At 35.4% G+C, this 25,488-nt stretch overlaps 1 protein-coding gene across 1 annotated transcript; it reads right to left on the bottom strand.

Moving 5' to 3' along the window:
• Positions 1–1,538: 1,538 nt before the first annotated feature.
• Positions 1,539–23,872, bottom strand: LOC123538337 (fatty acid desaturase 2-like). The gene is made up of 10 exons (XM_053530183.1): positions 23,566–23,872; positions 19,926–20,015; positions 18,069–18,266; positions 16,244–16,345; positions 14,002–14,188; positions 11,611–11,684; positions 10,747–10,844; positions 8,218–8,394; positions 7,224–7,352; positions 1,539–5,647 (listed from the first exon to the last, which is right to left on the bottom strand). The coding sequence occupies exons 1-10, from the start codon at positions 23,767–23,769 to the stop codon at positions 5,590–5,592; spliced, it is 1,317 nt and encodes a 438-aa protein (XP_053386158.1). The 5' UTR covers positions 23,770–23,872; the 3' UTR covers positions 1,539–5,589.
• Positions 23,873–25,488: the final 1,616 nt, after the last annotated feature.

Raw genomic sequence — 25,488 nt, 5'->3', positions numbered from 1 at the left:
TACAAATCACTTCTCTGAAGTTTAAAAAAAGTCCTGCCAAAAAAATGTTTTGGGAAGTATAATGGATTAGTAGACTGAAAAAAACCTTACAATCATAATAAAGTTTCATATGGATATAACAAGAGGGCCATAATGGCCCTATATCGCTCACCTGTCATCATTGCATTTAAGGACAAGAAGGTCAAAAAATCATAATCAAGATCGATCAAAAGAATCATGAGAAAATATAGTTGAAATTTTCTTAAAGATACAGATATGTGAAAATACACTTATAAATTGGAGATACCATCCATGTTGTACCACAGGAAAGTGGTCTCGGTTTTTCCCTACGGCCAATAATAAAAATGTTACTAAATAAGCTATTTATAGTAACATAAATTGGAAGTAATTAAAAAAAAATATTGCAAGTGAACAAAAGGATCTGCCAAATAAAAACAAGAGCACTGCAATGCAACGCAAATGCAGAAAATATACACACAAAACAAAGTCATATGACCTTTGATCCCTAAGTGTGACCTAGACCTTGAAGTGAGCCATCCAAAACATGCGCTTTGCACATCGTTTTGATGAGGTGAACATTTGTGTCAGGTTTCTTTGAAATCCTTCAAAGGGTTCAAGAGTTACAGAGCAGAAGGGAAATTGCTAACCAACAGACAGACAGACAGACAGACGGACACCGAGGCGATAACATAATACGTCTCTTAGGGTGTATAAAAAGGAATCGAGATCTTTTGGTGATACAAGTTGTGTGCAAGTTTGGTTAAAATCAAATCATAAATGAAGCTGCTATTGTGCAGACAAAGTCAAAATAGCTAATTCTGGCCCTATCAGGGGCCATAACTCTGGAACCCATAATGGAATCTGGCCAGTTCAAGAAAGGAATCAAGATCTTGTGGTGATACAAATTGTGTGCAAGTTTGGTTAAAATCAAATCATAAATGAAGCTGCTATTGCACAGACAAGGTCAAAATAGCTTATTTTGGCCCTTGCAGGGGCCATAACTCTGGAACCCATTAAGGGAACTGGCTGGTTCAAGAAAGGAAACGAGATCTTACTGTAACACAAGTTTTGTGCAAGTTTGATTAAATTCAAATCATAAATGAAGCTGCTATTGTGCAGACAACGTCAAAATAGCTAATTTTGGCCCTTTCAGGGGCCATAACTCTGGAACCCATTTAAGGATCTGGCCAGTTCCAGAAAGGAACCAAGATCTTATGGTGATACAAGTTGTGTGCAAGTTTGGTAAAAATCAAATCATAAATAAAGTTGCTATTGTGCAGACAACGTCAAAATAGCTAATTTAGGTCCTTTCAGAGGCCATAACTCTGGAACCCATAATGGGATCTGGCCAGTTCAAGAAAGGAACCAAGATCTTATGATGATACAAGTTGTGTGCAAGTTTGGTTAAAATAAAATTATAAATGAAACCACGATCGTGCAGACAAGAAATTGTGGACGGACGGATGGACGACGGACGATCACAAAAGCTCACCCTGTCACTACGTGACAGGTGAGCTAAAAATCATGACAAAATCTCATAAGAAAATATTATTTTATTGAGAGTTTCAGTGCATACAAAGAACATAGTTATGATATGTCAGCTTAATAAAAGACCAATATAACAAAAGAAGGCATACTAAAATAAATATATAATGAATACGAATCTCTGGAATGTTTAAAGTAAATATTAGAATACTGCAAAATTATCAATTCGTAGAAAACATATGAAGAAAGAAACTGCAAATGACTGAAAAAAAAACAACAAAAAAACAATTACATAATACTTTAAAATCATATATTTTCATGAAGAATTAATTTTCGCGGATTTATGGTTGTGTCAATTCATGAAATTAAATCCTAATTAATAAACAGAGTTTCTTTCATTTAACCATGAAAAACCAAATTCCACGATTTCACATCCCCAAGAATAGCTATTTTGGCCAAAATCACAAAATTGTGTTCCCACGAAATTAAATGATTCAACAGTACGTAAAATATTTATTGAAAAAATACAAAAGACTTGCAAAATTGCAAAGATTGTCTAGTTTCTAAATAACAGTAAACATAATATTACTACAAGGCAGTAAGTGATCTTTTTCTATTTAGTTTTGTCACTGGTTTAAACGTTAAATACTGAATGAAAATTCTTCAACTTGATTAAGGCGTAAAAAAATCGACCTCCACTAAAAGCATTGCCTTAAATGGTGCTTTTCCCCCAATTTAAGTTTCTCACATATTCTGACTCTTCTGAACCTTATAAATGGTAATTGATTTCGAACATGCAATACCATCATCACTGTGAAATTTTCTTAAGTTTGAAAAAAAAAACACACAAAAAAAAACCCACAAAAAACATAGCAGATGTTAAATAACATGCGAGGCAATCTTGCCAAAACAAATTAGTAATTATTTCCCCTAACTGAAAAACCTACTTACCTTGGCTAGAAAACTTTATGTAAGTTTGTTCAAAACAATATAAATTTGCTATAAGAAATCTGTATTTAGCATCACCATACCACATTTATAGATGTTTAGAAACAACAAATTTTAATTTTCTATCAAGAAAATATACATTTGCCTGAAACTTCAATATTTACAAGTAATTTTTGAAAACATCTCTGAAACATACATTCTGTGAAACTAAATACCTTAAAATCAACAAATCATAAACCGGTGGTCTTAGAAATAAAATTTCATAGCAAAATACAAGTAAGAAAAAATGTATATCACAGACAATAGAAACTGAGACATGGTTATCAATACATAGTGTAATATTATGCTATAAGATTGCAAAATTATTAAATGTTTGTGTACAAATGTACAGGTACTTTGTGCAATATATGTATATGGCACATTGACTAAATCTGATTTACATTTTTTCTGTCTTCTCAACACTTCTCATGCAAATAACAGTTTTTTTTTATCGCCATTATTTGTTAACATGTAGGCCATTACTTGTTTCTCCAGCTCTCCATCATGTGTAAAGAAGTTGGCCATTCATGTTTTTATACTTGGCCATTATTTGTTAACATGTAGGCCATTACTTGTTTCTCCAGCTCTCCATCATGTGTAAAGAAGTTGGCCATTCATGTTTCATACTTGGCCATTATTTGTTAACATGTAGGCCATTACTTGTTTCTCCAGCTCTCCATCATGTGTAAAGAAGTTGGCCATTGATGTTTTTATACTTGGCCATTATTTGTTAACATGTAGGCCATTACTAGTTTCTCCACCTCTCCATCATGTGTAAAGAAGTTGGCAATTGGTGTTTTTATACTTGGCCATTATTTGTTAACATGTAGGCCATTACTTGTTTCTCCAGCTCTCCATCATGTGTAAAGAAGTTGGCCATTGATGTTTTTATACTTGGCCATTATTTGTTAACATGTAGGCCATTTGTGTTTCTCCACCCCTCCATCACGTTTTAACAAGTCGGCCATCTAGTGTTTTTTTTACACTTGGCCATTATCAGTTAGCATATAGGCTATTAATGTTTTTATACTTGGCCATTATTTGTTAACATGAAGGCCATTACTGTTTCTCCATCTCTCCATCATGTGTTAACAAGTTGGCCATCTAATGTCTTTTATACTTGGCCAATTTCTGTTTTCATGTCAGCCATTACTGTTTTTTCTGACCATTATCTACTAACATGTAAGCCATTGATGTTATTCTTCATGGCCATTACTTGTTAACTGTTAGGCCACTAATGTTTTTTTACACTTGGCAATTAAGCTATTCATGTCTTTAATAATCCTTTTACAATTTACAGACTGAAACATTATACGGTGGTGATTTTGATTAAGTAAATAATATCAACATTATCAATTTTCTGTTATTAACTATTAATCTTTTAAATATGCTTAACAATTTTAGCAAATACTTTAAAATCGAATTGTCAAAATAAACACCCTGGTTTCAAAAATAGGTTTCTCCCCACAATTTTCATTAGTTAAAGCTGAAGGTAAGTTTTTTGTGGTTTAATGCAACATAGGTGCTGATTTTTTTTTTTGTATTGGTATTTATTTTGTATAGCTCATTAACACCAACAGCCAGCTAATTTACAATTTCCAGTTCAATGCAGGTGAACATATTTTGATTATATTGTTATTATTGACTAGATGTGAGATACTGTATCATTTCTTAGACCAAACACTCCATAAATCCTGCCTGTACAAAGAAGTACGAGTTGTGTCCATTACTCCAGAGTTTAGTTTTCTCTTGAATACTTTTAATATCAGTGAAGTCTGGTAATAAATAACTGCAGAGCAAAATAAAAATAACGTCTATAAAAACTTGTAACCTAAATGTACATAATGATCGAACCAAAAAAATTCTTTTGTATTCTTTACAAAATATGACTAATAATTCACACAAACATAAACAAGTTTGGTATAAAAAATTCCTTTAAACATAAAAAGATATGTTATTATTGCCTACAAAAATGTATCAGAAATCTATCAGATCTTAATTTCCAAGCTTTACAGTTTACTTAAATATAATTATAATCAATTATTAAAGAATCAGATTTTCACATTCATGTAAACGAGACTGAAAAATACAAATACTATAATTTCAAGCATTCAAAAGTGTTATATTAACATTAAGTTAACATGACTATATATATAAATATAGAAAATTCACGCAGAAAACCTAAAAAATTTAAAAACTAAATCAATGATTTGCAGAAATATAGGCAGTGGTATGATTTCACTCCAATCTTATGCCACATTGCATATAAATATATTAAGTAACAATAACAAAAATGAAAAATAGATATATGTAATACTACTTATTACAGCCATGGAAATGGTACTGTTACAGTGTTAGTGTTTGCAGGATTATAAACCTTGTCAAGGAATCATACATTTTAAAGATAGCTATTATGGCAATGTTAAACCAATGTTCAACTTTCTAAACATTTAATAACTCCATAACACCAATCTACTGCACATCTACAAAGATTTTCAACATTTTGATTATAAATAAACCATGACATGTAAAATGAATAAAAAGAAAACAGCTGATTAGAAGTAAACAAAATACAGAAGACAAGCTACAAATTGTCTCGTTTTAAAAGACCTTTTGCTACCTACATGTAATACTCAAATTGCTTTAAACAAATATACTTGGTATAAAATCAATATGCATCCTTTAACTTTTTTCAAACTTACTGATTTCTTAATATCAATCAACTCGTTAATATTCATTAATTTATGATATAAAGTCTATTGTGAAAAAGAGAAATTACTGCATAAAATATATGCCAATTTAAAGGCATAACTCTTAATATACTTGATATTCATGTTGTTTTTGTACTTTTGAGAGGGAAACAAAGAAAAGACACTTGAATAAAAATAAAATCAATCAACTTTTGAAACACAGTTACAAAATTATACAAGAATCTTAAGTTGTACCAGCAATTGAATAAAAGATGTCACTCTTTCACAGCTTTTCAATCAAAGAATACGTTCTTAACAGTTGAGCAATCAAAGAGTATTTTTATAGCCTCACATGCACATCTATGCATGCACTTGGATCATCCTGGGAAGAGATCATCTGTGACAGTCCGAGAACAAGATACAGAGTTTAATGCAGCCCTTCATAATAGGCGTTGTACCAAATCTCTCCAGAATCCTCTAAAGATCTGTAGAAAATAAATACCAGAAATTACTTGTAGTTCTATACATTTTGTTTTATGTCAGTCAAACAGCTTGAAATTTATTTGCATTTAGACAAACACTTATGTTATTCCCAGTTTCAAAAAACCTTTCACCAAAGTAACCTACTCTCCCAATCAGTATCCCACTCCTATTTGAAGAGTTTTTCAGGGGAGACTATAAGAAGATCTTACATTTCTTACTGTTTAAGACAGGGTTTTCCCTACCTGAGTGACAGTGTAGAATGAAAAACCAAGCATTAGCCAGGTGTTTATCCATGCTGTACCAAGGGTTGGGATAACAGCTGTCATTTACAGGCAGATATGTAAGATAATTTTTCTTGCCTATCACGTTTGAAATATATTGCAATGACAAACAGATCATAGTATTTCTTGGCATTATGTATAGTTTACTGCATCGTAACAGAGCAAGTATTATGTGAGTCATTTAAGTGCACACTATTTCAGAAAGCAAGGACAGGAATATCCTTAACTTGTAAATGATTGGACAAATATATACTTTCTCCACTAGGCTGTGTTCCTTTACAGGCTGGACTTTAAAAGGGGCTTTTCCTTTTTGTAATTTACATGTACAATGTAATTACACTAATTCCAAAAACAATTCTGATAGTCTGAGTTTAGACAACATGGAGAATTTCTAACGTTTTTAAATGAATTTTGTTTCATTACATTGTGGATGCTATTTCCACTACATGACGGCTTAACATTAAGTTAGTGGAGCAGTAATGATAATCGGCAAATAATGTGTTCCCCATAAGCAATTTCAGCATTTTCTGTTTTTATATGGACAGTTATATATGCGCTGAAGTATTTTACATCCGAAGAATGCTGAATCGTCTAACTCGAAATGCTGAATCGCCTAACTCGAAATGCTGAATAACTCGAAATGCTGAATCGCCGAACTCGAAATGCTGAATCACCTAACTTGAAATGCTGAATCACCTAACTCGAAATGCTGAATCGCCTAACTAGAATAGGTAAGTGTCATTACAGGCCCACTACCTTAATATGAGAATCTATGTAATTTGATTCAACTCCTAATTTCAATCCACCCCCACCCACTCAAAAAATGAAAGTTTGTGCCAAAGCAGTACAACTACCTCAGGCAAGTGATATACCCCAGGAAGGCTGGAAAATTCTCCAGGTAATATTGCTAGCAATAATTGGCAGCAGGAAATTGTATCTAACTTACTATGAAGTGTTAATGTATTTTTAGTAACATTTCTGTTAAACTGACCTAAGGCTTTCATATAAGATGGTAAAGCTTATCTTTAACAATTCATAATTTTTTTTAAAAACATGTCCGAAACAGAACGATACTAATTTCACTTGTGTAAAGGTTAAATTTTTCACAGACTTTTACATAAACTCTGTGTGTAAATATTAAAGTCAAAATATCAAATCCAAATAATTATAAAATGAAAATTAAATGCTTTGTTTTACCCAGGTGCAGGTACTTGAAAATGCAGCTCTCTGACTGGTCAGTTAGAATTCCTAATGTCATGTTCAAATTATGAATATGTAACTTATTCTTTTTCCATACCTGACCACATCACCAAATGCACTCAGCAGCGATGGTTTACATCTGTATTGTATGTCATGTTTCTTGCATAGTGACTCAACCAGAGGTGCAATCTTCTTAAAGTTGTGTCTTGGCATCATTGGCCACAAACTGAAAAGAATATATTTATACATATATATATATATTTTGGCATCACTGGCCACAAACTGAAAAGGATATATATATAATATAAAAAAAATTCTGGCATCATGGGCCTCAAACCGAAAAGGATAAAATTATATATATTTTTCTGACATCATTGACCATAAACAGGGAAGGATATATAAATACTTAAGTTGGTTATAACTGATACAGATACCTTCTGATATCTTTATTTAAAAGGGGTATGACTCAAGATGTGCTGCAAAGCAGATTGTTTGTTTGTTTTGGGTTTTACGCCATTTTTCAACAGTATTTCAGTCATGTAACGGTGGGCAGTTAACCTAACCAGTGCTCCTGGATTCTGTACCAGTACAAACTTGTTCTCCGCAAGTAACTGCCAACTTCCCCACATGAATTAGAGGTGGAGGACTAATGATTTCAGACACAATGTCGTTTATCAAATAGTCACCGAGAACATACGCCCCGCCTGAGGATCGAACTCGCGACCCCGCGATCCGTAGACCGATGCTCTACCTACTGAGCTAAGAGGGCGGGTTGAAACGTCTATAAAATATCAAAAATCATAATTGTTCATATTAAAGTATTTTGAGTTAGCCTTAAGGTAGTTCTGCACATTGTCTATGAGAAAACCACAATTCACAAAACAGTTTCAGTCTCAGTTAAAGCTGATAATGAAACTTTATTTTTCACATATATCAGAATTGCATGTATAAAGTTAATTTTAAATTAATGACTGTTTTCAAATGACTATCCAGTATTGATGGTATTTATATTATATTTATATGAACCATGGATACACACAATATAATAAACATATGTTTCTCTATACTAGTCCATAATGAGAAGTGCTTACTGGTGTTCAATCTGGTAGTTTAAGTGTCCTGAGAACCAGTCATTGAAAAAGCTTGGTGCCACATTACATGTTGAGTCCAACTGAAGCTTGAACCAATCTTTTGAAGCATCAAAGTCAACTTCATTAGGTATATGAGACATCTGAGTACACCAAACAAACCAGTGACTCTCTATTGTCCTGAAATGAAAAATCACAGAAGTTTAGATCTGGGTACACCATACAAACCAGCGACTTTAATTTTTCTGAAGGAAAGTAAAAGACAGGTTTGCATAATTATTTGTTTGATTCAAGTTTAAATGTACTTTTCAAAACTTGAAGACGCTTATGTAGAAAAGCACGTGTCTCCCGCAAAGCATAGTAGTAATAGGCAAGAAGAGTATAGGGGACAGGAGCGAAAATAAAAGAGACACTGATGGTTGGCTTAGTGACTGAAATGCAATCATCTACTCGGCATGTCCTGGATCACTCCGTGAAGTTTCAATGTTCTGGGTCCTCAAGTGTTTCTCAAGTTATGGAATGGAAATGGTTTTCCATGTCTGGACCCTGTGGCCTTGACCTTTGATGGAGTGATGCTAAAATCAATAGGGGTCATCTACTCTGTATGTCCAATCATACTATGACGTTTCTGGGTCAAATGGTTCTATTGATCGGAAACAGTTTCCCATGTTCAGGTCCCTGTGACCTTGAACTTTTGAAGGAGTGACCCCAAAAACAAGAGGGGACATCTACTCTGTAAGTCCTATCAACCTATGAAGCTTGAAGGTTCTGGGTCAAATGGTTAACAAGTTATTGATCGGAAACGGTTTTCCATGTTCTGGACCCTGTGACCTTGAGCTTTGATCGAGTGATCTCAAAATCAATACGGGTCTTTTGCTCTGCATGTCCAGTCATCCTATGAAGTTTCAACATTCTACGTCAAGTGGTTGTCAAGTTGTTGATCAGATATGGATTTCCATGTTCAGACCTCTGTGACCTTGACCTTTGATGGAGTGACCAAAAATCATTAGTGGTCATCTGCTCTGCATGTCCAATCATCCTATGAAGTTTCCACATACTGGATCAAGCGGTTCTCAAGTTATTGATCAGAAACGGTTTTCCATGTTCAGGCCCCTGTGACCTTGACCTTTGATGGAGTGACACAAAATCATTAGGAGCCATCTGCTCTGGATGTCCAATCATCCTATGAAGTTTCCAGATTCTGGGTCAAGTGGTTCCCAAATGGAAATGGTTTTCCATGTTCAGGCCCCTGTGACCTTGACCTTTGATGGAATGACTCCAAAAGCGAAAGGGGCAATATATTATGTAAGTCCTATCATCCTATGAAGTTTGAAGGTTCTAGATCAAATGGTTCCCCAGTAGGGGGGAGACATAAATATTTCAGCTGAGTGTTAGCAGTCAGTTAACATAACTAGTGTTCCTGTATTCCTACCAAGACTAACTTATTCACCATAAAATTAAGTATAATTATGACAATATTGCCCAAATGAATCAGAGGAGGAGGACAAATGGCTTTAAACAGAGACATTGTCTTCTGTCAAATTGTCTATGGTAAATATAAGACAATTAAGTGAAATTTAAATGTCTTCATTTTATCTTTTAACCGTTAGCCTGCTGGCGGCAAGTGATTCTGCCTTTGCGACCAGTGCAGACCAAGATCAGCCTGCACATCCGTGCAGTCTGATCATGGTCTGCACTGTTCGCTATCCAGTCAGTAAATTTTTAGTAAACACCCCTTCATATGATAAATGGTACTGCCCAAATTGAATGATGAACCAGTCCATTATAGAAATTTAGCTGGCTAAAGGTAATATTAATCACATTTTTTCATAACATACTTAAGCCATATCTACATTTTTCTTTCTAAAAGCGATGTCAATAATCGGCAACATATATTAAAATATAGAATCTGCTTAAACTACTGAACTTTTAGCCTGCTGGCGGCAAGTGATTCTGCATTTGCGAACCAGGGCAGACCATGATCCGCATGCATGGACGTGCAAGCTGATCATAGTCTGTAAAGTTCACTCGCTATTCAGTCAGTTAATTTTCTGTGAACACCCCTTTGAATAATAAATGATACAGCCCAAACTGAATGATGGACCAGTCCATTTTAGTTAAGCAAGCTAAAGGTTAAGGTGGCAATTTGGGTCTCTGAACTGTAAGGGAGTCCACTTTGAAGGAGACTGGACTAAAACTGTCAAGAATTTAAACTTTTAAACTTTGTAGTGAGAATTTACTGATTTGTCTTATCTTATTTATTCACAGAATGTTGAATTAGCAGTGTTTTGAAGTGAAACTTGAAAGGTGTTTGGGTGCACAATGTATATAAAGTCAAATCTTTCATGAAAACTTTGAATACACAAGTGATTAAATATTACCAAACTTTTCAGGAAATGAGGTTCACTTGAAAAAGAAATGTTTTACAGTAAGTTATACAAATTCATTTTGCTATGTATAATATTCCTGAAAATCTTGAAAGTACCATAATGTACCTTTGTCATAATGAAAAGAATATGTCTATATATTTACCTTTCAAACACAAAAAGTCCAATTACACCCCACACTCCAAGAATTGGCGTCAGTGTGGCAAACATTCGGTAGAAAAATGTAAGAGTGAAGAACAGGTCCTGTTATAAAAGAAAGTATATTTATTAGTAAGTACTGTCAATTATTATCATTTAATTTCTTTCTTTTGTAAGGTTTTTAGTCCACAGATCAAATGCAGGTCATATGGTAACTTTCCTGCTTTTGCGGCGCAGGAAGACCCCAGATGCCACACAAGGCATTATTTCAAGCAGGGGCTAATATCTTGGCTTAATCAGTGACAATTTGCAAGCCAGTTGGTTGGATTCCTCATATGAGGACATAATGAACCTACTTTAATGTTCAACTTGTCTTAAGCATCCACCTGTCTCAAGCAGTCATCTGATCTCAGCAGCCACCTGTCTCAAGAAGCCATCTGTCTTAACCAGCCACCTGTCTCAAGATGCCACCTCCTGTCTTAAGCATCCACCTGTCTCAAGCAGCCATCTGTCTTAACCAGCCACCTGTCTCAAGATGCCACCTCCTGTCTTAAGCATCCACCTGTCTCAAGCAGCCATCTGTCTTAACCAGCCACCTGTCTCAAGCAGCCATCTGTCTTAACCAGCCACCTGTCTCAAGATGCCACCTCCTGTCTTAAGCATCCACCTGTCTCAAGCAGCCAGATTGTGTCGCTCCCTTGGCTGACCGCTTAATAAAGGTTTGACTGTATTCATTTACAATTTTTTGTAATATGTGTTCAGCAAAAGTTTGACAAGGATTTTATCAAAAGCAACATAAATGGCTGTATCAATGCTAGTTTGAAATTAGATTATAGATGTATTATGGATTTTAGAAAAACTGTGAACTCACCCAATAATCTCTTCTTTTGACAACAAAATACAGGTTCTCATACACAAAGTAAGTCGGCAGTAGAAGGGGTGTAACTGTGAAACAGATAAACATTTAAATAGACAGTGTGCGTGAATGTGTGTTCAGGCTCAGTGTCTTTTTCAACAATTTTTCAGTCGTATAAATGACATTGTTTTTTTTTTGTAGCAGTGAGCACAATGCCAAACTTTATAGTGCTGCCTCACAGGAATATCACACCACAGACATACAACATGATACCCCACCCAGTCACATTATACTGACACTGAGCTGACCAGTCCTAGAACTATCCTCTTAATGCTCAGTGCCAAGCGAGGAAGCTACTAATATTGTCTAACACCAATTTTCACATATAACGCAGCAGTGTAGCAAACCAATGATATTCCACACTCATAGCAGGTGCTCAACTACTTGGCTACCGAGGCAGTGAAATTCTACATTAAATAAAATTGCAAGTCTCAGACTCAGCACATCACCATATTTACAACCATGCTGAGGTGACTTACGTTGATTGGGGTATTATCAGACAAAGGGGTCCCCAATCAACATTAACCATTACCCTGCTGAAGTTCTATAATGAACTTGTCCATCTTTCAATTTGGACAGTACCATTAACTGTTAAAAGGGGTGCTTACCAAAAATATACTGACTGAAAGGCAAACAGTGCAGATCATGATCAGACTGCATGGATGTGCAGGCTGATCTTGATCTACACTAGTCTCAAAGGCAGAATAAATCATGTTTTGGGATTTTAAGATGAAGCACGGACAAGCTACATATGGAAGGACAGATATATATACAGAGAGACAGCAAAGCAAACAAGAGATCACAGAGTGATCTTGGCGCCCACCAATGTGCCATTTTTGAGTGTTCCAAATTTCAAGACTTTCTGACTAGCTCAAGGTCAAATTTCATTTCCGTACACAACACTGTGCATGTGGTCCATGCATGAAAGTTCTTTGTACACAAGACTATGCATGTGCATCAAGTTTGAAGGCTGTAGTTTGAGAAATTTGAAAGTAGGTCACTAGGTCAATCTTAAGGTCAAAGTTTATTTCGGTATACAAAACTATGCAAGTGGTCCAAATTTGAAGGCTGTAGCTTGAGAAATGTGAAAGTGGGTCATTGGGTCAAAATCAAGGTCAAATTTTATTTTGGAACACAGAACTATGCATGTGGTCCAAATTTGAAGCCTGTACCTTCAAAAGTGTGAAAGTAGGTCACTAGGTCAATGTCAAGGTCAAAGTTTTTTTTCGGTGTACAAAACTATGCATGTGGTCCAAATTTGAAAGCTGTACAGGTCACTAGGACAAAATCAAGGTCAACTCATGTCAAGGTTCATCTTGCCACTCAAAACCATACATATGGTCCAAATTTGAATGTTGTAGGTTATTGACAAGAAGATTTTAAAAGCTTTTACCCTATATAAGTCTATATGAACAATGTGACCCCCAGGGCGGGGCCATATTTGACCCTAGGGGGATAGTTTGAAAAAACTTGGTAGAGAACCACTAGATGATGCTACATTATAAATATCAAAGCCCTAGGCCCTGTGGTTTTGGACAAGAGGTTTTTCAAAGTTTTCCCCTATATAAGTCTATGTAAACCATGTGACCCCCGGGGCAGGGCCGTATTTCACCCTAGGGGGATTATTTGAACAATCTTAGCAGAAGACCACTAGAGGATGCTTCATACCAAATATCAAAGCCCTAGGCCCTGTTGTTTTGAACAAGAAGATTTAAAAAAAATTTCCCTGTATAAATCTATGTAAATTATAAAAATAAACAAAGGGCCATAACTCACTCAAAAATTGTTGAACCAGTCTGATTTTCAGGGGGACACAACTAGGGTACCAATACATCATTCTGATAAAGTTTGTGCAAAATCCCCCTGGTAGTTTCTGAGGAGGTGCGATAACGAGAAATTGTTAACGGACGGAAAGACGGACTATGGACGCAGAGTGATTTGAATAGTCCACCATCTGATGATGGTGGGCTAAAAACAAATTGTCTCCCACAAAATGGGAAGACTTAATCATAGGCTTAAATCTAGAGGGATGAATGCCAACAAAGTCTAAGTGCTTCTTTATCAACATGCACTTAGACTTTTTTCGCATTCACCCCTGAATTATAATTTTTATATTTCTCTTATCAAATTGTATAAACCTTATTCAGTTTTCATCAAGCTTTCTCAACTCAGGGGAGGTAATGGTACAGGCACTAATTTCAAAGTAACTTGTAAGAGTTCAGCTCCTTCTCCAACAAATAATTTACTTTGAAATTGATAGTTCATTTAAACAGCTGTGATTTTATTTCAAAAGAAAATTCAAAGACCTTGAACTCTTGTGCCGAAACTAATGGATGAAATACTTACGTAAGAAGAAATAAATATGCTGAAAATTATATGGCATGAATCCACGTTTCTTTTGTCCGAACAGTTTCGGCAATGTTTCTCCAAGCAAGAATAAGTTGGCCACCTCAACATCTGGGTCAACCTTGATAATATTTGGTTTCGCATGATGAAGAAAATGTCTAAAATTCCACCAATGAGATGAAGCTCCCTATAAAGAAAAATATTTGTGGCACTGATCATTGACTAAATTTAATGAAGTCTATATAAAATGTAGTTTTTGTTTTAGGACCGTCAGCTGGCTGTTTCAGGGGAACAGATTTTACACTGTGCCACAACAAGTTTGTTGTATAATCCAAATTCATCTATCTGTTTAAAATTTGTATGTACCTGTTTCAATGCTAATGGTGACAGTAGCATATCTGTTATAATAATAAAGATTAAATATCAAAGCAATAACAGATGATCAACATCCTTACTGCCAGCCATTTTATATAATCATACACAATGTGCTATATGCTTCAACTCCCCACTTCAACACATTTTCAACATGTGAAGGCAAGAGATGATTCTCACACAAAACAAGAACTGTTTGATGACAGCAAAGCTCAACTATTCGAAAGCCTTATCACTAGAAAAGTTAAATTCATGAATGCCAAAAGTCGAAAATGGGGCATAACTTAGTTAAAAAAAATAATAAAGTTATGGAACCTGTGCAAGGCAAGTCAGAATGCTACAGTGAAAAAGTGTGTTAAGTTTCAATGTATCCATTCCTGCAAGTTGCTACTGAATTACCAGATTACAGACAAAAAATTAACAAAAAATAAATGCAATGTCCAAAAAGGGTAAACTTTGTGAAATATAAACTAGAATTGTGTCCATAAAATTTGCTATGTTCAAACAGGGGCATAACTTAGTAAAAATGCATGACAGAGTTAATTCATGAAACCTGTGCACTGCATGCACAACAAGAGCTGTCGGAGGACAGCAACCCTCGACTATTCAACAGCCTTGTCAATTGAATGAATACAAAAGTTGAAAAAGGGGCATAATTTTGTAAAATGCAAAGTAGAGGTATTGAACCTCTGTACTGCATGTCATATCATGACAGTGAACAAGTGTGTGAAGTTTCAATCCTTTCCAATTTGTGGATACTGAGATACCAGCTTACATACAAAAACTTAACAAAAAACTGCTAAGTCAAAGGGGCATAATTTTGTAAAAATGCCAAGTAGAGTTATGGGACCTTCACAGTGCATGTTAGATCATGACAGTGAACAAGTGTGTGAAGTTTCAATCCATTCCAATTAGTGGATACTGAGATATCAGATTACATACAAAAATTTAACCAAAAACTGCTAAGTCGAAAAAGGGGCATAATTTTGAAAAAAAAGAGAGTAGAGTTATGGGACTTGCTTAGTGCATGTCAGATCATGATAGTGAACAAGTATGTGAAGTTTCAATCCATTCCCATTAGTAAGTACTGAGATACCAGCTTACATACAAAACCTTAACCAAAAATTTCTAAGTCGAAAAAGGGGCATAATTTTGTAAAAAAGCAAAATAGAGTTATGGAACCTGTGCAAGGTAGATCAGTTCATCACAGTGAATAAGTGTGTGAAGTTTCAATCCATTCCCACAAGTGGTTACTGAGTTACCAGCTTACATACAAAACCTTAACCAAAAATTTCTAAGTCGAAAAAGGGGCATAAATTTGTAAAAAAGCAAAATAGAGTTATGGAACCTGTGCAATGTAAGTCAGTTTGTCACAGTGAATAAGTGTGTGAAGTTTCAATCCATTCCCACAAGTGGTTACTGAGATACCAGCTTACATACAAAACCTTAACCAAAATCGGGACACGGACGCGGACGCCGACACATGGGCGAGTGCAATAGCTCACTATTCTATGAATAGTCGCGCTAAAAATGTGTGATGATTCAATCCATTTCTACATGTGTATTATACCAGCTTAACCAATAACTGCTAAGTCCAAAACGGGCATATCATTACGCAAATGTAATAAAGAGTTATGGATCCTGTGCACTGCAGGTCAGATCATCATAGTGAACAACAGTTGAAGATTCAATCCATTCCCACTAATGCTTTTAAATTACATACCAGCTTACATATGAAAACTTAACCGTAACGCTCGCGATGCTGATGCTGACGCAGATGACTTGGTGCATGCAATAGCTCTATCTATTCCAACTGTCATGCCAAAAAATGGCTTTGACCTGGTTTTGTTGCAATACAAAGTTAACTTACCTTTATATGACCAATAATGAGATGATGTGCGATATGATTTAATTTTCGACTGTTGAATACTGACAGATGACCAAAGTCATGTTGTAACCATCCTGCTTGAGCCTGAAATGTAAAAATGACACATTAACCTTTACCCTGCTAAATTTCTAAAATGAACTTGTCCATCATTCAATTTGGGCAGTACCACTTACCATTCAAAGGGGTGTTCACTGAAAATTTACTGACTGAACAGCGATTGATACAGTGCAGACCAATGTCACCATGATCAGACTGCATACGTGCAGTCTGATCATGGTATGCACTGGTCGCAAAGGCAAAACCACTTGCTGCCAGCAGGCTAAAGGTAACTGAAGATTAAAAAAAAAATCTTTTCTATTAAGAAACTGAAAGTACATATTTGTGCATGCACTGTTATTTACGTTTAACAAAATAAGAAACCTAAAAGCACTTCAGTGTCAAACTATATACGAGCCGCGCCATGAGAAAACCAACATAGTGGCTTTGCGACCAGCATGGATCCAGACCAGCCTGCGCATCCGCGCAGTCTGGTCAGGATCCATGCTGCTTTTAGCCTACTGCAATTAGAGAAACCGTTAGCGAACAGCACGCATCCGCGCAGGCTGGTCTGGATCCATGCTGGTCGCAAAGCCACTATGTTGGTTTTCCCATGGCACGGCTCATACAACAAACACACTGAAGTGTTCCCAGCTGTGTTAATTCTACACGTAACAACCTCTCAGGCTTTAAATAACAAATTAACTCTAGATGTTGTACAGTATTTACCATTTTAATTAACCCCCAATCAAGCATAACCAACCAGCTTTTTATCATTAGTGTGCATAGGGGTTTCTCACTTTCTATAATATGACAGTGTATGTACAGATGGTTTCTCCTTAAAATTTATTATATCAAGCTTCACAGAAGTTGCTGGACTGTCAGACATGTCTGGCAACTTTGTAGCCGTTCCGGTATTTTTCTGCAGGTTAACTTAACGGGCCTGATGTCAGACATTTTACACCTGACCCTGTACATGTCCCAAAAGACAGTAATTCAGAACACCATTCATTAGTTTTCAGCGTTGTCCTATATTAAGCAGTCTAATACATGGCTTGTGTTTGGTCTGTCAGTCAAACATAGAAGAGGGTTGTTCATTATTTTGTGATAAACCATGGGTAAAATGGCTGGATGTAAATCTGGACATTTCTATGATTATAATATTGTAAGAAAAAGTTACAGTTCAGAATTTCTAAGTACAAAAAGGGCCATTATTCTGACAAAATATAATCAGTGTTATGGTTCTTGGCCTATGATGATAAACAAGTGTGCAAAGTTTCAAAAGTGTAGCTCTTATAGTTTTTGAGAAAAGGTGGACCTAAACAAAAATTTTAACCAAAAACTAAAATTTTCTAAGTACAAAAAGGGCCATAATTTTGACAAATTGCATTTCAGAGTTATGGTTCCTGGCCAACATATTCAACTAATGATGATAAACAAGTGTGCAAAGTTTTAAAGCTGTAGCTCTTACAGTTTTTGAGATAAGATGGACCTAAACAAGAATTTTAACCAACACCGACAATCCAGTGACGACAATACCTCGTAGATTTTTTCAAAAATCAGACAAGCTAAAAATGCAAGGCCTTCTTGTGGTTTATCACCTGATATATTATAGTCCACTTATTCAGGTGTTTAGATATTCAACTTGGGCTAACGCTCTTAGGTTAGTGGTTAAATTTTACATATTTGAACTCCAACCTGTGGTATATCAAAATATAACTCACATAAAGGAATTCACTTTATTTGATTTATTTATAATAATATACAATACCTGAGAGACTACAAAGCACATGACGGCAGCTAGATATGGCAACCATGAAGTTCCCAGCCGAGACAGTATCAGATACCCGGCAACTTCTAACAGAAGAATGCTCACAAGATGTGCTACATAAAACATGGGCTTCACTCGTAGAAGATTGTTATTCTCTACATACTTCTGTAACTCTCTGAAGTCCTTTTGCACCTCCGTCTGAAAAAGTAAATTAATGAAATAAGAAAGACAACAATTTATGCAAAATGTAGGTGGTAATTGTATCACTGGTGAAATAGATTTTATGTAGATTTGCTGAGTGGGTCTCTCTTTTGTTAACCCTTACCCTGCTAAATTTCTATAATGAACTTGTCCATCTATCAACTGTTAAAAGGGGTGCATACCAAAAAGATACTGACTGAATGCCCAGCAGTGTAGGTCATGATCAGACTGCACAGATGTGCAGGTTGATCATGATCTGCACTCACTGGTAGCAAAAGCAGAATCAATCGTGTCCAGCAAGATAAGGGTTAAAGTTATACCAACAGGGAAAAATTATTCCTTTACTTAGTCTGGTATCCTTTTTGTTGTGTTTTTGTTTCACAAAGTTTTAGAAAAAAACTTGTGCGACCAATATTGAAATGACATTAAACATCAGGCTTTATTTAGATGTCAAAACACAAACAAGTGAATATGGAATTTCCACCAATCTTTGATGATATATTGATATACATGTACGTTTTTGTATATATGAGATAAGTAAATTTCCTGCTTCTCAAACAAAGGCAAAATATCTGAGAAGTTTATCAAACATGTTTAAATCTCTATGATTCTATAGTTTCTTCTCTAAGACAATTGTGTTCAAGGTTGTAAAATTAAGACAATCTGAGGATGCAGCAATGCCACTGGACAATTTTAAAAGTGTGCTCAGGATGCAGCAATGTCATTGGACAATTTTAAAAGTGTGCTCAGGATGCAGCATTTCCACTGGACTATTTTAAAAAAATTTCCCCGGGTGTAGACTTTAATAGTAAATAACTATTTTAAGTTTCTAACACACAGAGATATGTGACTTTTATCAAAAACTTCAACCAAAAAATTCTAAGTTAAAAAGGGACATAACTCTGTCAAAATTCAAACCAAAGTTATTGGGATTGTTTCTCCTGGTGTAGACTTTAATAGTAAATAACTGTTTTAAGTTTCAAGTCAATAGATTTGATAGTAACAGAGATATCTGACTTTATCAAAAACTTTAACCAATGGCAACGCCAGGGCGAGTGCAATATATTAAGCTCTACTTTTCCTTCGAAAAGTCGAGCTAAAAAACATGTAAAGTGGTGCCTCCTGTGTGTTGAGGATGTGAGGGAGGGAGGAGAATACAATGCCATCAAGAAACACAAGATGCAAGAAACTGATAGTTTAAGAAAACATTTTTTTATTGGAGGGGGTCACAGTGGCTGGATAGTTAAATCTATAATTAAGTTCCATGTGCAATTTTAACCTTAACATGCTAAATACTATTTCTATCATGTTTTTTTTTTACTCTAGGTCAAATACCCCTTGAAGTACAACATGCAACACAAACTTTAAGGTCTTCCGCGCATATTTTGGACTAAGTCAAGGGCCATAACTCTTGTCCATAAATTACAAAGTGAAGTCTAAAACAAACCCTTGTAGCACAAATTTATATGGCGAATAACAATATCATTAAGCTTGTCAGATGACTCGAGGTAAAATACTTTAGAACTGAGACTTGTAAGTGTCACAAAAATGTTTGACAAACAGACTTCTGGATGTACTAAGGCAAATCTAAATGCCACCCCAAATATTTTGTGACGCAAAATTAGCTTTCAAATGTCAACAGTATCTGATACTTACAACATTGTAATCCAGAACATCTCCGATGTACAACGGCTTTAAATATTTTCCAACAAAGTCTTTGTCATTATGCATGGCAGTCCATACATCCTGAAAAAAAAGTGATGATATAGTTCAGATATTTTTACCATTTAAAAAATATAATGATCTTTCTATCATTTTTTTTTGCCAAAAAAACATAAACATGGTCCTAAAGTAGTAAGTGAATAAACTTTTAACCTTTACCTGCTAAATGTCTAAAATGGATTGGTCCATCATTCAATTTGGGCAATACCATTTATTATTCAAAGGGGTGTTCACTGAAAATTTACTAACTGAATAGCGAACAGCGCAGAGCATGATCAGCCTGCATAACTTTTCTCCTGCAGTTGTTTATACCGTAAAGCGGCAATCATTATACATGTCTGACATAAAATACGGTATTAACTCCAAATACATCCTTTTATAAATCTGTACAAAGCTATAAATATGGGGCAGGGCCACTGCGATTTTTACACATTCTAGCATATAACTGTTCTTGTCACTTTTCAGGGGTGTTTCAACAAGGTAGAAAACATGACTTTGTTAACAGAGAGATTCTCGTGGTCACGTGCTGTAATAACACCATTCCGTGGCAAAGCGTAAAACGTATTACAGCCCCATAATTGATAATTCAAATGGAAATTTAAATGACGTCAACGTGAAAAAACAACCCAGATATTCCCACGCATTTCATGGAAATTTAATGAGGTTGAGGGAGAAAGTTTTTTTTTGCGCTTTATGCTAGAATAGCGTTAGTGCATGTTCATTTTGTGTTATAACATCGTCAGAATCCTTCGGGATACGTTGGTACCCTCGTCCTAACGGCTCGGGCACCAAACAATCCCTCAGGATTTTGCACACATTATAACACAAAAAAAACATGCATTATTTTTACATTAACAAACATATCATCCAAAAAAAATTCCAGGTTTTTGACAGCTTAGAATAAACAAGATGTAAATTATATATAGGAGCAGAGCCCGCGATAGCCTTATGGTAATATATAGTGTAAAATTTTCTAAATGCCGTACCATAAGCAGCTGACCATACGGCTACTGTATGGTACAGCCTCACGCTAAGCAATCAATTAATCCACATATTGGGAGAGAGCGGGGAAGTTCCTGGCATGTGCAGGCATTATCATTGCAAAACCAGGCTCAATCCACTTCTGTTGATTGAAAAAATGGCGTGAGAAACTACCTTGTCCTTTTTTTTATTATTTTTAAGCAAATTCTGAATATATTTTTTTTAAGAAGCATTTAAATCGAAGATTGTGGGTTATTTGGTCAATGGCAGTGGCTAGAGAACCAGAAACAGTTCCCTAGACAGCGAACTTATTCGTCCGGAACCAATTCTCTAACCAAATTACTGTGCATAGGCTAGGGAACCAGAATTTTATTTCTATGCATTAAAAGCTGCCAAAATTCACTTTGTTTATTGGGAAGTGTCATGCATATTATTATCTTAGTTAATTTTACCATATGCCCTTGCATTTATCTGTGTTTACCGTGTCCGCCATAACTAGTACAAATGAAAATGCGTGAAAACTACTTTGCCGGTTTCAAATGTTATTTGCTTTAAACATGTACTTTGTTTAAATTATTTAAATATAAAATAATATTGATTTGTATTTGCGTCATTACATGTTTATATATGTACAAACTAATTTAATTGCCATTAAAACTTCATGCGGATTCTTTGATCACTTTAAATACTGGTTTGTAACACCTCGGCATTTCACGTTCAAAGACATGTGATCAATACTTAAACTGACAGAAATTAGTTTTAGTTCTGGCTACCATAACTTAACTGATCCTGTTTTTATTTTCTGATGGTCGCGTCCATTAAGTTATTGAGAAACCCCATTTGGTTAACTAACCAGTATCAAACCGCAACATCTCGCACAGTCTCCCGTGAGAAACTGATGACGTCATGCAACAGTTCAAAGCAGTGCACGAGGTTATTTTTGAAAATCAAGATCAAAATTTCACCTATTTATGAAATTTAATTTAATCATAAACATAACCATTTTCGATAAAATTCATAGAAAACCTACCTTATAAGGTTTAAATTCTCAGAAAAGGTCAATAAATAATTATTCTATATGGTCTATTGGTTTTCAAAATGAAGAGTACCCTGATCAGGTTACAACTGTAATGGCCTAAAAAATATTGCAGACAGGGGTACCAGTTTGAAACTTGAGTGTATAACTTGTGTTCAAATTATGTTGCATAGATTATTTTATGCCAGATCAAAAGAAAAATGGATTAGAAATATTTTAAAGTAAAAGGTGAGTCCATTGCATTTCATTTGATGAAATTACAGCGTGACAGACTTCTGGCATGATTCCTGGTTAGGTTTCAGTACGGGATTCATTTCAGCTCAGTGATCCTAACAGCATATAAACATCTTCTTTGAGCTGAAATATTTCAGCTATTTTAGTTTAAGTTGTGGCGGACAATATATGGCTGGTACACTTTTGGAGACACAGTAAACGGGCATGGCTTGCCGAAATGGTAAAAATAATTAAGATAATAACATGCATGATACTTACCAAAAGAAAAAAGGCAGTGGCTAGGATTACGGTACCGTAATCCTAGCCTCCGAGTCTAGGATTACGGAAGTTCCGTATTTCTAGACAACCCTACGAGGATAGGCTAGGATTACGGAAGTATTTAAGAGGCATCAAATACATGTTAGGACATGCATAAATGATGTTTTAAACATTTTTTTTCAGTTAAAATAGCGATTTTTTCATGCCTGTGGTATCGTGTTATGATCCGCCATTTAGGGTTAACGATATATTAATGGCGGCACTCGCTACCGGGTGTATAAACAGAGTAACAGCTGTTAAAAATCTGTAGTCAAGTGTTAAAAAAAGAGAGACCCCCCAAAAAGAAGGAAAAAATCAATAAAAAGGCAGAAAAGAAAGAAAAATCATTAATATGAAATAATAACATGCTCTTAACAAAAAACAAAATTACAACACTATTTTTTAAAAAGAAACAAAAGAAAAAAAACACAATATTTTTTATGGAAATTGTAAAATATGGGCATGTAGTCGCCACCATTAATATATCGTAACCCAAAATAACAGATCGATAACACAAAATAGTATGACAGGCATGAAAATCGATATTATGTTTACAGCATAATTTATACATGTCCTTAAATATATCTGATGCCTCTTAAATACTTCCGTAATCCTACCCTATCCTCGTAGGGTTGTCTAGAAATACGGAACTTCCTTAATCCTAGACTCGGAGGCTAGGATTACGGTACCGTAATCCTAGCCACTGCCAAGAAAAAAAGTGAATTTCGGGGGCTTTATGCATAGAAATAAAATTCCAGTTCCCTCTAGCCTATGCACGGTACTTTGGCTAGAGAACCGATTCCGGACGAATAAGTTCGCTGCCCAGGGAACCGATTATATTGGTCAAATCACAGCGACGTGTCCTGCCACAAAGTAGCTATCTGTGCACCAATCCTCGAGAGCTGAAGTCCAAATAAGCTAGAATTCTCTGGATCAAGTCTTATATTAGGTTTCCATGTTTCATGCATTTGTAGTCATAAGTTTGATGTCTCTAACATGCTGTTAATAAAAAAGTGTAAAAAATACCGTAGCATCTTGACCGCCGTAACTTGACAACACTCTCGCACCACCGGGATGTTTTTTCATGAAATTTGTCACGTTGTACACTTTTCCGTTTAGGACGATCCAACTGTCTGTCTTTTTGTTGTGTTTCTGAATTTCATCCCAAGAAAAGCTTTTAACTGAAGTAGTATCATATCCATTTTCTACTTTTCTTCCACCTTTTCCCATGTTTTCAGCTTAGATCTAGATATGAATATGAATTTTTCTACAATAAACTTCGCGGAAGTGATCAAAAGGACTTAGTCTGAATCAAACCAAACGCTCTTTGAGATTTTACTGTATCAAGCGTTAAATGAGAAGATTAAACAGGTGCTCGTGTGTATTTGTTTACGGTTGCTAAGACGACATGGTCTGATTTCTGCGGTCAAGTTCAAACTAAGATACTTATGAAATGAACGTTTATATAAGCGAAATATCATGTCAAGGACGCAAATATTACATATTCGGTAGAAAATATAGACAAGAGTACTCTAATAAAACATTTTCTTATAAATCTAACGTTCCAGATCATGTGACAGTGCAGTCGTTTGAAGCTTAGATAGATTCTAGATCTAGTCCAAATAAAAGGACGTATAGGAACTACGTGATAACATTTGACTGTCGCTGTCCCGTTAGAGGGATGACAACTAATATGAATTAAGGCACCGCCTAGCATGGGGATTTATCTTTTTATATATCCGCTTACAAAGAAATATTCAACATTCAAAAGAAAGTGAAACACTCTAAACAGTGAAGTTTACATTTAGTGTCATAATACCTCTTACAGCGAATATCATACTTTGCAAAATTTACGGGAAGCCGTGACGGTGACGTCATTCAGCGCGTTCACGCACTAGGTTATAACACACTAAATAGTTGTTGTTCTTTATTCTATATAAAACTGACCTATTTCCAATGACCGCAGCACACATCAGGACCCATTTTAAATTTCTGTAACTTACATTTTCTTGAAGAATATTGTCAGTGCTAACTAAAAATCAAAAGAAAAGTGGGGGTCATGTTTGATGCAAGAAAAATAATTTCAGTCAAACACACAAACTGCAAAATCAGCTAAAAAATGAGACCCCAAATTATACTGGTGGTGTATGATCTAAGTTTCCATGAAAAATTTTGTCATGTTGTTATTTCATTATGAAAATGCTACCTACATGTCAAGCATAGATCTGTCATGTGATTTTAGCAAAAAAGATGCAAAGAAAATAAGGAAAATAGCTCTACAGAGCAAAAAAACTAAGGACTATTTGTGTCCGCCATTATGCGACTAACATTAGGATTATTTTTTTTGTTTGTTTGCAGTCCACGCAGAAACCTGACGGCCTTTACACTTCCTAATTGTTTCAAAAGTGTTTTTCACTTGCATACATGTACAGTTTTCATTACGAAAAAGAAGTAAAACGAATCAAGTTGGCGAGGTTTACTAATTTCTGTGACTGATTCGGGGTGCTCGGATGTTCACGCAGACAACCAGTCTACACGCCGTACATAAACCGGAACCGGAACACATCGGAAAAAATGCCTCAGTATATGCAGATAACAAAGACGAATAACTATATACGGACGTTACCCTCTCGGGGATTTTCATCCCCTATAAAATAACAGAACATAAAATAGGTCATCCCTATAAGCCAAATAAATAAGGCTAAGATAGATCTAGATCTTTTCTTTTAAAAATACATGTATATAGAATCTACGCACATGCGGGAGGAGATAGTGGGATGGTACATCCCCCTGGCCTCCCGCTGGTCGGGTAGATCTACGCGGATTTTTTTTTAAATATCGACTTCAAATGATGCATTTTGGCTACTTTTGGAAATAGGTATGATTTGCTGAGCACTGTGGAACTACATGATTAGGTTAAATCATAGAAAAGGGCGTATCTACACGATT

Source organism: Mercenaria mercenaria, chromosome 18 (genome assembly GCF_021730395.1).
Source record: "Mercenaria mercenaria strain notata chromosome 18, MADL_Memer_1, whole genome shotgun sequence".
NCBI classification, from domain to species: Eukaryota; Metazoa; Mollusca; class Bivalvia; order Venerida; family Veneridae; genus Mercenaria; species Mercenaria mercenaria.
This window is presented reverse-complemented; position numbering and strand designations above follow the sequence as displayed.